The 13027-nt window shown below is 34.1% G+C and overlaps 2 protein-coding genes and 1 long non-coding RNA gene across 5 annotated transcripts in view; 1 reads left to right on the forward strand and 2 right to left on the reverse strand.

Moving 5' to 3' along the window:
* Positions 1–320: 320 nt before the first annotated feature.
* Positions 321–1137, reverse strand: LOC143200110 (large ribosomal subunit protein eL37). Its single transcript, XM_076410448.1, has 3 exons — positions 998–1137; positions 574–709; positions 321–498 (listed from the first exon to the last, which is right to left on the reverse strand). The coding sequence occupies exons 1-3, from the start codon at positions 998–1000 to the stop codon at positions 368–370; spliced, it is 270 nt and encodes an 89-aa protein (XP_076266563.1). The 5' UTR covers positions 1001–1137; the 3' UTR covers positions 321–367.
* A 388-nt stretch (positions 1138–1525) lies between these two features.
* The window catches only part of Pkcdelta (Protein kinase C delta), a 77751-nt gene continuing 66249 nt past the window's right edge, over positions 1526–13027 (forward strand). Inside the window, exons 1-6 of one of the 3 annotated variants that reach the window (XM_076410440.1) lie at positions 1526–1973; positions 2675–2823; positions 3770–3972; positions 8887–9002; positions 9060–9145; positions 10084–10213. In XM_076410440.1, the coding sequence (XP_076266555.1) occupies positions 2683–2823; positions 3770–3972; positions 8887–9002; positions 9060–9145; positions 10084–10213 (676 nt within the window). In that variant the 5' untranslated portion in view covers positions 1526–1973; positions 2675–2682. Of the gene's footprint in view, positions 1974–2674; positions 2824–3769; positions 3973–8782; positions 8827–8886; positions 9003–9059; positions 9146–10083; positions 10214–13027 lie in introns of those variants that run through there. The other 2 variants (XM_076410441.1, XM_076410442.1) reach the window with 2 other exon arrangements.
* On the reverse strand, positions 4807–5479 carry LOC143200111 (uncharacterized). Its single transcript, XR_013006630.1, has 3 exons — positions 5216–5479; positions 5052–5159; positions 4807–4958 (listed from the first exon to the last, which is right to left on the reverse strand). It is a non-coding gene; the product is annotated as an uncharacterized LOC143200111 (long non-coding RNA).

The raw sequence follows: 13027 nt of genomic DNA on the forward strand, positions 1-13027 counted from the left end.
CAATTATCGATATGAGGCAAGAGCATTATCTGTTATGTTAATTTTCCTTGGTTAAAATTAACATATCTCCTCAGGATCAATTTGTTTTTAACAAATTATAACAACTATTCAATTAAATAGGAAATAACTATCTAAGACTAATTCCCTGCAACTACATATGAATTTAAACTTAATTTATATTTAGTAATATTTAATAAAATATGTTAATTAAATGCTATGAATATCAAATACCAAAACACTTAATCCAACGAAATTTACCTTGTGAAATTTGGAAAAAACGTTTACAATGTAAGAATCCTCTGAACAGTAAGTGAAAGACCATTACTTTTTTATAAATATTTTATTTTAAACAAACAGACTTATGAACCTATGTGGATTTCTTCACTGGTGGTTTGCCTTCACGGAACCCATTACGGAAACGTCTGCGTACGATTTTAAGATGACGGAGGCGGCCAGTTCCGGTGGTCTTCCTCCTCTTGGCCTTAATAGACCAGTTGTCTTAAAAGTACAAACCAAATTAGTTCTTGTACACACTGGGACATAAAAATAAGCTATCCGTATATAAACACTTACAGGAACGCATTTTGGCAGAGGGATAACCACACTGGGCACATTGTGACTTTTGAATGTGGTATGAAGACCTTCCACACCTTCTGCAAAGGGTGTGAGTCTTATTGCGGCGTTTACCAAAACTTGAGGTACCCTTCGTCTACAAAAACAAACAAAAAATAATAGTTAAAACCTTACCACGACTGTCGATAAAACTAAAAACATCTTTGAAGAATAAATCACAAAATATCAAGACATAAATATACTGTACGAGAGGTTAAGATACAAACAAAACTATAACATCACTAAAATTGCACTATATCACTAAAATACTCATTGAAATATATTGCGGGTTTAACAATAATTGATGTCAAGCAAAATAACAATGTATGTTTAAAAAGATGAAGAAAATATTTAAAGAAATTCGGAGATATTTCCGACGACCTACCATTTCTCTGACAAGTAAACTGAAAGAAGGACTACTGTTTTACCGGCGTAAACCCGTCAAACCGAGAACTGTGTCGTACATTCGATCTACTGGTTACGATTAAGTAGTTCTAGAGGTCGTATTAAAATGATTAAGTTAATTGTTTGTTGATTTATTCTTATAACATTTCCACCGATAATTTGCAGTAGTGTCAATATATGTTTTAAATATATTTGTTTTTTGGTTGTGTGGTTTTTGTTATAAACAATTTTAATCTCTAGAAGTTTGAACTCTAGGCTTATAGTTATTCTTTGTTATATTACATATTTTGGTTATTTTATATGGTTGAACAGAATAGAAAAGTGGTAATATGAATATAATGAACATTTATATGATGAAGGCAACCAGTAAAACGTAGTTTTGAAGTGAGGAATGCCTCGCAGTACGGGAGCATTTTAAAGGATAGCGGCAGCGTGAAAAATCGACGCAAATCAATAAATTTGGCGCGGAAAAAAATAAATAAATATAATCCAAGCACGGATCACTGACAGTAACGATTGGGAGCGATCGCTAAACACACATTTCTCTATGTTTTCGGATCGACTAAAAAGTCTAAAAATAAATAGCCAGCCAATTTCGACACATAAACACTGATCGGCGCATAGTTGAGCCGAGATGGACTTGTTTAAAACATCGAACGCTCGTAATCTCGACGTCTAAAGCGTTTCCATAAAAAAGCGAGATCGCCACGCGGGTCCCAGCCTGGTTTCCCGACGGATGGGCATCGTTTCTGGGGCTCGGTCCCCATCGCGGACACGGATATTGACTCTGGACGGCCCCGGTGGTCCTGACGATGTGCGTGCATTGTTTTCGAACGCAAGACACGATCGAATTTTCGCTCCTATGATTCACTCGAACGCTATTTTTAATATAAACGTGAGTTTGTGCTTGTGAATGGTCTGAGAAACTACGCTAGAGACCAGTTTGTTTGATTGATGTGAGTAATGGATGTGTGTACGTACGAACAATGTCTTGAGGCGTGATCCTGCTCTGATGCTATTTTAACGCGTCACATGTCTTGATATCATCCAGAGTCTGATGTTGTTTACTGTTCGATCGCTCAGCTATGCTATAAACAACATTTCATAATCGTTCCAACGGCTCCAAATCACTTGGAGAACTGGAACAGCCAAAATTCTTAATTTTCTAACTTAATTTTGTTGCATTTTGCATTTTTGTTAAATACATGTGCTTAATTACTCAGTTTCTTGCATTACTAGATAAAGCTCTGGCGATAAACCACTCAATTGAATATGCAATATTCGTATTGGAAATATAATTATTCTAGACAAGCCACGACTGTGATTTAACTTAAGTAATGGTCTTTATGTCAAAATTTAACAATTTAGTGGCATTGTTTATAAGAAATGGGATACAATTTCCAGATTTGGTGTATTTAGGGTTGCTGGTAATAACATCATAATTGCACAACGACATCTGTCGTCTAAATTGTTTATTCGCAGAACTTTCATAATTTCTTAAGGGCTATATCATCAAGTTTACTGCAATTATCATAGAAATGAAGCATATTAACGCAATATAGCATATTTTTGATGATATATCTGATACATTTCCTTCATCCAAAATGAAAGTTGAGTTGATTAATTGTTGTTTCTTGCTTGATTTAATGATATATAGATTGCAAGATGATGTTCACTGGTGGATCTGTGAACAAACAGAGGAAAAGCTCGGGAGGGGACAGAAGAAACGGAGAAAGAAAAAGACACAACGGACGAAACCAGAGAAAACCCGAGGTTGCCGGTTATAGTGACAATACGTTTCCCAAGGTAACGTATTTTTTATTCCTGTACCTTTAAGCTTTTTTAAACACCCACATTTTTCTGTGCTTTTCTGTCAATTTTTTGTTAAGCAACATCTATTTTGTGACAGTGTTGTTAAGAGTTCGTTGATTTTGACAGATGTCTGACAATGTGTAACGTAGACATTGTAAAAACGTATTTATTTTCAAATATGTAGTGTAATAATAGATTTTGAGTAAAATATTTTCTGGATATATTAGTATTTTGCTACAAATTCGAGAGTGCGACATCTGTCGCTAAAATCTACAATCAACTGCGCTAGTTTTGACAGCCGTCCTTATTTAACCTCATTTTGCTTATTTATTTGATATCGCGAAATGTCAGAATGTAAAACATTAGATACAGTATTAATCTGGAATAGATGAATTGTCGAATGACATTCAAATCATCGTGGCGAGTACTTAAAACAATAAAAATATATACCCAGCTAAACTATTTGTTTTTATTCCTTATTCCCGAAATATAAATAGTGACTCTAGTATCCATAAATTGCCTGAAAGACGAAGAGATGTATAGAATAAAATGGTTAATATTTTGAATAAATAAATGTTTTCATTTCCAGACACCTGTGGTCTAAGGGTCTGCAAGTAAAACGCCATCTCTATCCGAACGCAATAATTATTACACAACCTGTTAACTATCTCGTGTGAGATTGTTTGTTCTAGATATCCCATCTCGTTTTTAACCTAATCTCTCTGGCGTTAACAAAGCTCATATATAGTTAAATTAGCAAAACAAGCGCCGTCAACGTTGTTGTGGTACCATAAAAAAATATTAGGTACCTAATCTCGGCCTGTTAAATACGTAAAAAGATTAACAGCTTCGGGATTTAGATAAACCCGCAGTTATGACTATTGCCGCACTAGATTTGCATATTCTCAAGCGTTCACTACAACGGTGGTGTGTTTTCTAGGCTCACACAAGGTCCAGGTTACCTCGGCACCATGGTACCATGCCCAAGATGACTTCCTCCGAAACCCCGGCCGGTTACAGTCCGGAGAGGACGTCGCTCAGCCCCCTGATGCCGGCCGCAGCCTCGGAGAGCGAGGAGGACGCCTTCTCCAGAGCGTTCGGTCGCCAGATCAACAGGAGGAGGGGCGCGGTGAAGCACCAGAGGTAATTTATGGCGGTCGGGTATCGGCTAACGCACTGTAGCGACCGTTTATTACCGTTTTACGGGTCGATAAATCGGGAATAAAGTAATAAAAATAATCCATAAAAATATATAAAGTTGGACTATTTCTCGCCTTCTATTTACAACCGGCCGTAATGAGGATTTCTCGCATTTTTCCACGGTTTAGTCATAATCACGTCTCTGGTTTACGATGTTGTATGTGATTTGTTGCGAAACTAAATCAAACGGTGGATTCTTCGATAATGGCCGTCTGGGTCTGATGCAGGAATATCCTGATAATTCGCTCGGTGGCTCATCAGCAGTGTAGGCTAGGGATGCCGAAAAATATCGATATATCGATTTAAACAATATATCGACATCTTTAGTCGATATCGATATTTTTCGGTATTTTCTCAAAAAAAAAAAAAAATTGTTAAACATTATAAAAAACCATATATAGTCTGTTCTAAGTTACGTTGTATATACGTCACTAAAATTTGAGATATTAAAACCAGGGGCGTGCAACTCCAATGGTAAGTAGTGGGGCAAAGTTTTGATTAGTTCAATCATTGGCGGCTCTGACAACGTGAATTTGATTGGTTAGTTTAAAATAATTATGTAGAAACCTGTAAGAAAAATACTTTGCTTTGATTGGTCTGCCATTTCACGTGATTATTTTGTGACGTCACATTTATTGGCAAATAGTATTCAAATGAAAATCAAATTTAAATTTTAAAATTAATTTATTAAAATAAAATCCTATACAAATATACATAAGTGTAAATGATATAAATATATATAAACAGAAGGCAAAAAGAAACAATTATGAACTCTTTTCTAGGCAAAATTAAAATATCTATAATTCTTCTATAACGCCTTCCCGTATTTGTTTAGTGCCATCAATTTTATGGGATCTATTAGAGTTCTAACTTATCTTGATATATTGAAGGTAAACTTTAAATCCTTCCCTATTGAACACTGATTGTTCCTATAAGTTAAAGTATTACAAATATTTTAGGGATATTTTACAATTAAAAGTAGTATTTATTACTACTAATTATCCAGTTATCTTAATTATTACCTTCTTGTAAGACTTCTTTATATAGAGACATCACATTGACAGCATACGAACAACTTGGTAGATTAATTGAATTTACTACTAACATCTTCATAAGTAAGTTTTGATTGTCTGTAAACGAACAATATATAAACAGACATGTCGTAGATAGATAATTTTATATTTACCTGATAAAAACAATGTTGGATATGCAGTTACCCTAATGATTGTTCGTGAAGGAAGGGTAATTCTAAATTTTTCACTAAAATGTCCGTGACTGACACCATGATGTTGATATATTTGCATTGTGGTTTATCCAGGTAATTTAATACTATTTACTTGATCAACATATTTTTGAAAGGTGCAAGATCATTCTTTGGGAAACGATGTCTAATTTCCGTAGTAGATTTTTACCCCGGTACACTACATCTTTTACTACACTGACGTATTGTCATCAATTTTTATATTATTACCCCATAATAATTAATGTAAAACAGAAAATATGCACAACGTAAAACGAAAATGTCTTGGTCTAAACAAAAACCAAAACCTACAAACAGTAAACTTAAAAATGGACGCCCATAGAAAATGCTGACTTCACACAATTTGATGGACCAATCACGTTCCATGTTAGTGGCGGCACCAGGAATTAGCTACCAGAACTAGCCAATCACAATTTGCGATCGCAGCGCTACCGTTGATTGAACTAAACAAAACATTTCCCCAAGGTCGCCTATACCGTAAAATTTCTATTTTTTCTGTGATTAAAACGTCGATATGTTGTCGCGTCAACTCTGAGTTTTAGTTCAGTTTGGCATTGACATACATCACAATTCTAATTTAAATAAAATAACTGAACAAAAATATTATTAAACATAATTTATTTTAACATTATAGTATATCTAAAAACTACAGTTAACTATACAGCCACAATAGTTTATAGGTTAGAGTTATAACCTCTTCTATTGCTTTCAAGAATTTGGCATACGTCCGATAACTGGACGATTTTGACGATCCCTCGATATATCGATATTTTTTGAAAAAATTAAATATATTTCTTAAACATTTTATAAAACCATATAATTATTTTTAATAAACTTTTTAAATTGATACTTAATTTCAAAGGTCCGGTGTAATTTTGATACTTAATTGTAAGGGTTTATTAAAAATACCAGTATATACTCTAAAATATTTTTCCCCCCGATATATCGATCTTTTTTAAAAGTTAACGAAATCGACATATCGATAATTTTTCGGGGGCTGACGTCCCAAGTGTGGTGCTCGTCAGGTTTTGTTCTAAGATTCGTTTATTATGACTATGAATTTGCCTTGAAAGATTTACGAAGTGTTTACGTTTTAAATTCGCCTAAATAATATGAACACCTGACATATATACAATACTTATTTGTTAATAAGGTGTTGAGCATCATTTGTTTTTGAAATAGGCGCATATCTTCGCAGAACAGATTCGTAGAGTGTCTGAATAGTTTCCAATGAAATGTTGTCCCACATTTGTGCCAAAAAATCCACTAATTACCTTAATGATGTTGGAGATGGAAATCAACTCCTCATTCTCTGTTATAAACTCCCCATAACCGTTCAACTATGTTGAGATCTAGCGATTGTTCTGGACCGAGAAGATGTGTGATAATATTGTAAAGCTTCTCAAACCAAAACTGAACCCTTTTGGCTTTGTGTTTGGCCATATTATCATCGTGAAATATGGCAGTGCTTGACAATATGCAGTCGCAGTAAGAATTTTTTCATTTAGGATGAATATCTATTTATTATTCTCCATTTATTTTATGCCATCATCAGCTAATTTGTCTGCAATATTAGCTAGGATAAGTTTATAGTTAGGAGCTTTTACATTACCCAAAAAATTAGCCACAAATTCCTTAAATGATATCCATTCTTCAAGCCAAGTTTGATCCCACCATTCATTCAAATTATTTACTCTTATGTTTTGATGTATATATGTTGGCTTTATCGACAATCACTTGTTTCGAATGATGTATTAAAGTTACATGGTGACTAGATGATGTCGTTTCTCCTATTGCCATGTTACTGGCAAAAAAAAGTGAATGAATGTGGTTGGGATCAACAGCATCAAACAAAAAGCATTAAAAAACCTAACCTAACTGTTCGACATGACGGTTTTGACATTTTTGTACCCAAAATAACAGTTTCCCATTTAGTATCATTGAGTTATTCAGTATTAATCAAGGAAAACTCTAGATTTCTTATTCAACATCAATTACATTTGTTATTTGATCGAATAAATGTGTTGATGAAGCACATTGAACACTTCTACATATACCTGTTTCATCATATTCCAATTATCTGTGGTAATTCTTGTTGTCAATGACCAAGAATGGCCTGGAGGACCAAAAACGCTCGAAAACAATGAATTGCTAGATTCATTGGGCGAAAACAAAGCTCAAACTCGTGAGGAACCTTTACACGGTTTAACAGTGGATGAACCAACTGTTTCCAGATGTTTGTATGCGATGGAAAAGGTCTGAAAGAAGGTAAAATAGCTATTACATAGTTTTGTTCATGATCAGCCAAAGAATGACGAGTTTTTTGAGGTGTATTGTAATTAACGATTAAAAGTGGATCTACTAGGATAATCTCGAACGCAGGAAGTTATGGATTAGTCCAGCAGAGCCATCAACATCGAGACTGAAACGGAATATTCATGATTAAGTGTGGCTCTGAATATGGTGCGATTAGCAAGCTGCACTGTATTGGGAGATGCTAAAACCGAATAGAACTGTTACTACAGATGTTTGCTGACGTCGGTTGAATAATACATTAGAGGGGTTGTGAAATATACAGTGATGCAGCTCGAATCGGAAGTTTTGCCTACTGACCAGACTTAGCATCCTCTGATTGCCACCTGTTCGGATCGTTGCGGCATGATTTCGCTGCCATATGCTTTCAAAATATTGAAAAGGACGTAAATCGAGTAATGATTGGATCATTGCCAAACCAACATTGTCCTTTTGATATGGCATTGCTATATTGCTAAAAAATGGGAAGAATTAATACTTTTTTAAAATGAAAAAGTGATTAGAATACATGCAAGCATCTAATATAATATGAGAAAAACAGTTTTGTTAAGTTTTAATGTTAATTAGCACGAGAACATTATTTCTGTAAGGACCATCTACTCGTTCAAATACTAGTTTAGTAGAATTAGTGTTTTCATAATTCAAAACTTGATTATTTTAGAATGTTGGTACCGGTGAATCAATACAGCTCTTAAGAACTACCAATGTTTAATGTTCTGGTTAATTTTGGCCGTATTATATCACTCTTAGTATACGGTCCGGATCATCCTTGTACGTAGTAATCAAGATGACTCGGATCTATTTATTGGAAAGGCGCGTGTTTTCAGCGAAGTACAATTACACTCATTAAACCGGCTGGTTTGGTTTGGTTTCGGTTAGATTTTGCCCGTAATACGGTTCCCATACAGACGTGGACTAAAATATATCGCACTATATCGTTATCTTATTTTTATTGTCGTTAGTTAGCGTTGATAATGTCTGACAGTACGCAGATTTTTGTTAATTCAACAATAGAAATTTGTTTAGCCTCTCAATGACTCTCAATATTTGGTTATAAATCGATTTTCGTTCAGAGATAATGCCTGTTTGTTTTGTCCGTTGTTGTACATTTAATAATCTGGAAAAGTTACACGCTTTTCATTCATATAAAGTCACCAGTCGTCCATAACTTTGTCGCCCACGTATCGTAAAGTTATGAGGAAGAAATTCCAACATATTCTCAAGTAGTAAAACCATCCAAATTCATTCAGACCATTCCTGGTAAAGTTACGTTTTTTTTCCAGAGTTCATTCGGTTAAAGGACACAAGTTCGTAGCCAAGTTCTTCCGTCAGCCCACCTTCTGCGCTTTTTGCAAGGATTTTCTGTGGGGTTTCGGTAAACAGGGCTATCAGTGCCAAAGTGAGTGGCTGTGTATAACGGATAGGCCGGATCCTGCTAATCTATGTTCTCTCCTAGGTTGTCAAACGGCGGTGCACAAGAAATGCCACGACAAACTCCTGGGGAAATGTTCCGGTTCCAGTATAAACTCGGAAAGTACCATAGTAAGTATTAATTGAGAAAATAGTGTTGATGATATGGCGAAGTCGCCGCGAGCAGTTTGCGATATTGATAAAGAACGCTAGCTAACAACTTAAGATCGCGTATTTATTAATCTATTTTCAATTTAGGTCTAGTAGTGTTGACTGATCGCCAGTAGCAATATTTTGATTAATTGTTTTTAATGTCCTGCTATGTTTTATCAATTTTTTATGCATATATATTGTTAAAAGTGATATTGATAAAATAAGTGTAGCCTTTTTAATAAGTTCTGGAGTACGGATATTAAAAAATCGATATGGATTCATTATATTTTTCGATATATATGAGAAAAGAAGCGTCAACTTTTTTTTTATCTCTTAGATATAGAGAAAACTTCAAAAATATACGTATTTTATGGTAAAAGATGTTAAGATCTGTGACATAACCTTAAATTCACTCATATTTTAAGAATTCATTTTTCTTTGTATATTTCAGAAATTAAGTGATGCAGAGAAATTATTATACTGCCATTCGATTCAGCGTAAAATTCTCTATAACCTACGTCATTTTCATTAGCCTATGATTATTTAAACAGTATATTTCTAACTTATAATTTTCACTAACCTGCAATTATTTGAACAGAAATGACAAAAAAAAATCTTAAATCTGTTAGCGGTTGAAGAAATGATAACGTATGATAAACCAAACAAAAGTATTTTATTTTATATATTTTCTATTTCTTTAACTCCTTTTTTGATGTAAAACAACACTAACATTGATTTTTGTTGTTCTACTCTATTTCAACAAAAATATAGTAAAATTATATTCCAATTTAAACTAGATCTCTAATGAGAATATTAAAATTTGTAGATATGTTTTTATCCATTACTAAGGATCAGAATTAATACTAAGCAGGCCTTGAACAGTTGAACAATTAGAAACTAACGGATATTTTTTACAGTATCTTCGGGAAAGGTTCAAGATCGACGTACCTCATCGGTTCAAGATCCACAACTACATGTCGCCCACTTTCTGCGACCATTGCGGTTCCTTATTGTATGGTTTGTACCGGCAAGGCTTAAAATGCGAGGGTAAGTATCTAAAAACGTTTTAGAAAACGAATTGGCGGAGGCGCCGGTGGGTTTTGTTGCCAATAATTTCAATTATATAATATTATATGAAAAATTTTTTCTTCAGTTTGATTTTCTGTATAATTTTTTTAGTTGTATATAATTAATTATGCCCTTTTATTACGCACAAATATAATTTTAAAAAAATATGATATTATGGAGAATGCGCTTGGTTATAGGGTTAGACCTTTCTTTTGAAACATTTCAAAGAAAATAACCCTGTTTACTAACAAAATATAAACGTGTGAAGGTCGTCGTACCAATAACAAGAAACAAATTGATATAATGACCGATAAATCCCCGAATACCAATAAATAAAACGTCTAGTATCGCCGCTAAAGCATTTGTTTGGGACTCTGCTGATATATGTACAATTAATAAATTTCCCCAAGTGTTTATAGTTTGGGGAGTCGTTTAACGAGAAAAAAGGAATAAATTGCATTTTTTTCGCACTTCCCGAATTTGTTGATGTTACCAAGAACGAATATTTCGGAACGTATACATGGCGCATACACACAAATATAAAAGCGTCGAGGTCTGGAAAACAAAAAAACCCTCACCGTGTCTATTCCCAACACAATTTCCAAGTGGGTTTCGAAATAGTACGGCGCAAATATTTGGATAGAACACTACACCGAAAATGAAATATAAATAACTCTAGTTTTTTTCGATCGTTGACATATCTTTAGAGGTTTCTGTTGGCATTATGATTGAAGGGGGCGGCGCATCCACCAAAACATTGTAAATGTGTATATTTCAGTCCGCAACGTTGTGAGATCGTTAAAATTTAATTATATGTGGGGAAATATTAAAAAAATCTGTTTTAACTTTACTAATGGATTTATTAATCAATTACTAAAATTAATTAATTGATTATATTAACACTTTATATAATATTAACTGATCTTTCCTAACTTTTCAATTGTAATAAACATAACCTAAAAAAGGTAGCTTTTTAAGTTTTTTTTTACGACAGTTTGACTTTATATATTCATTAAAGGAGACTAGAGTGAAATTAATGGTTGTATTCGTTTTTTTTTGCCATTTTAGTCCAACGTTAAAGGACATAAATTGACGTATGAGCTTTTGATAAAAAATTCGACGTTAATAATGGCCATTTTTCGGATCGCTGGGAATAATTACTCTCTAATTTGATAGAAAATTGATCTATGGACGAAAAATATGTGGTTTTTTTACACGGAGTTGGGGCTTTTAGTACAGAGATAATTGGGAATCGATAAATTATTATTTCCGGCTAAATAATTTGAAAAAGGCTGTAATTTGTTAATGTATAGAAAAATATCAGGTTTCCTATTAACTACTGTGCACTCCAAAGAAGCCACTGAAAAGTATTTAGCTAAAAATGAAGTAATATTTATAGAACACGATCCTTACTTACCAGATTTGGTGACGTGTGAGATAATTTTTTTCAGTTGAAAAACAATTGTAAGTGACAAGTAAAATCTTATTTTGATAATTTTCTTAAAGATATATTACTGAAAGCTCTAAATAAGAAGAAGAGAACTGCAATATTAACTATTAATTGAGAATTCAAACAACGTATTACAGCTTCACCCTCGTATATATAAAACTGTAAAAAAATCAGTTGGAAAAGGTAGAGGAACATCTTTATATTTGTACTTTTATTTAAATATTGCTCTTTATATGGGATCCTTGCGTGCTTTTTTCGGTTATAAGGGGATGTTTTTACGTCAAAATTATGTTAGTTATGTTTATCTTTATTTTTATTTCGTACCATTTACCTTATATTTGATTTTTTTTCTTGATAACCTCCATAAATAAGAGTGAACACTGCGATAATAATCTATTTATTTCCAGTATCAGGATGGAAATTCGTATTTACAGAAAAATAAACGCCTCCCAATTGTAGGAACCTGGCGAGATGCATCCCCATACATTAAAAAATAACGTAATATCATGTAGTGTATCTTTTATATGCAGTGTGCATAAAAGAAGCTATTTCGCTGCATCTGATCCAATCGTTATGTTTACTCGGGTAGATAGATTAAATGATACAAAAGTCGGCGAGTTCGTAGGGCTAGAGTGCGCGCGCAAATAACCTCGATATCCCCCGCCGTATAATCATTATCGTTGCGTCAACATCGCGATCAATTGTCATACCTTTATGGTTATTTGTCCAGTAAACAATGGACTGTTGGGGGAATTAATTGGGCGAGCGGGCGTAGAAATGCACGCTCCGAACAGGTAAGTAACCGAGAGGCAGCGCTAATGTTATTGTTATCGTTGGATATTGTCGTTATTGCGTTACGGTGCCGCAATTCCGACGAGATTCTGCTTCGGGGACCCTTGACGACATCGTTGGCAGGAACGACGCCGAAGTGTGGGATAATGGGACGGTGTTGGTGGCCCAATTTCTTTGTCTAATCGAAATAAGAACACATACGTTAGTTTAATTCGCTGTTGAACGGCATTTTGGGTCGATTTTTATCTTTTGCCTTTTTTTGCTTCAACTTTTTCATTCCATAAGTTCGATCTATTTGGCAAGTTCAACAACGATAATAGTTTTTGAGGTGCAGAGGAAGCTGAGTCCATTAACTTCTTTCCGATAAACCATAACACGTCCCCTCTGAAGAAACGACTAGGTGGATGCATAGGGATGCATTAATAAGAACCAGAAATGATTATAAAAAATTTGGAAGGGGCAAAAAATCGCATTTTTATCTTTTGCCTTTTTTTGCTTCAACTTTTTCATTCCATAAGTTCGATCTATTTGGCAAGTTCAACAATGATAAT

The sequence above is a fragment of the Rhynchophorus ferrugineus genome, unplaced genomic scaffold, assembly GCF_030347505.1.
Source record: "Rhynchophorus ferrugineus isolate W39M unplaced genomic scaffold, kcgeb_rfMv2 rfM7, whole genome shotgun sequence".
Classification (NCBI taxonomy): Eukaryota; Metazoa; Arthropoda; class Insecta; order Coleoptera; family Curculionidae; genus Rhynchophorus; species Rhynchophorus ferrugineus.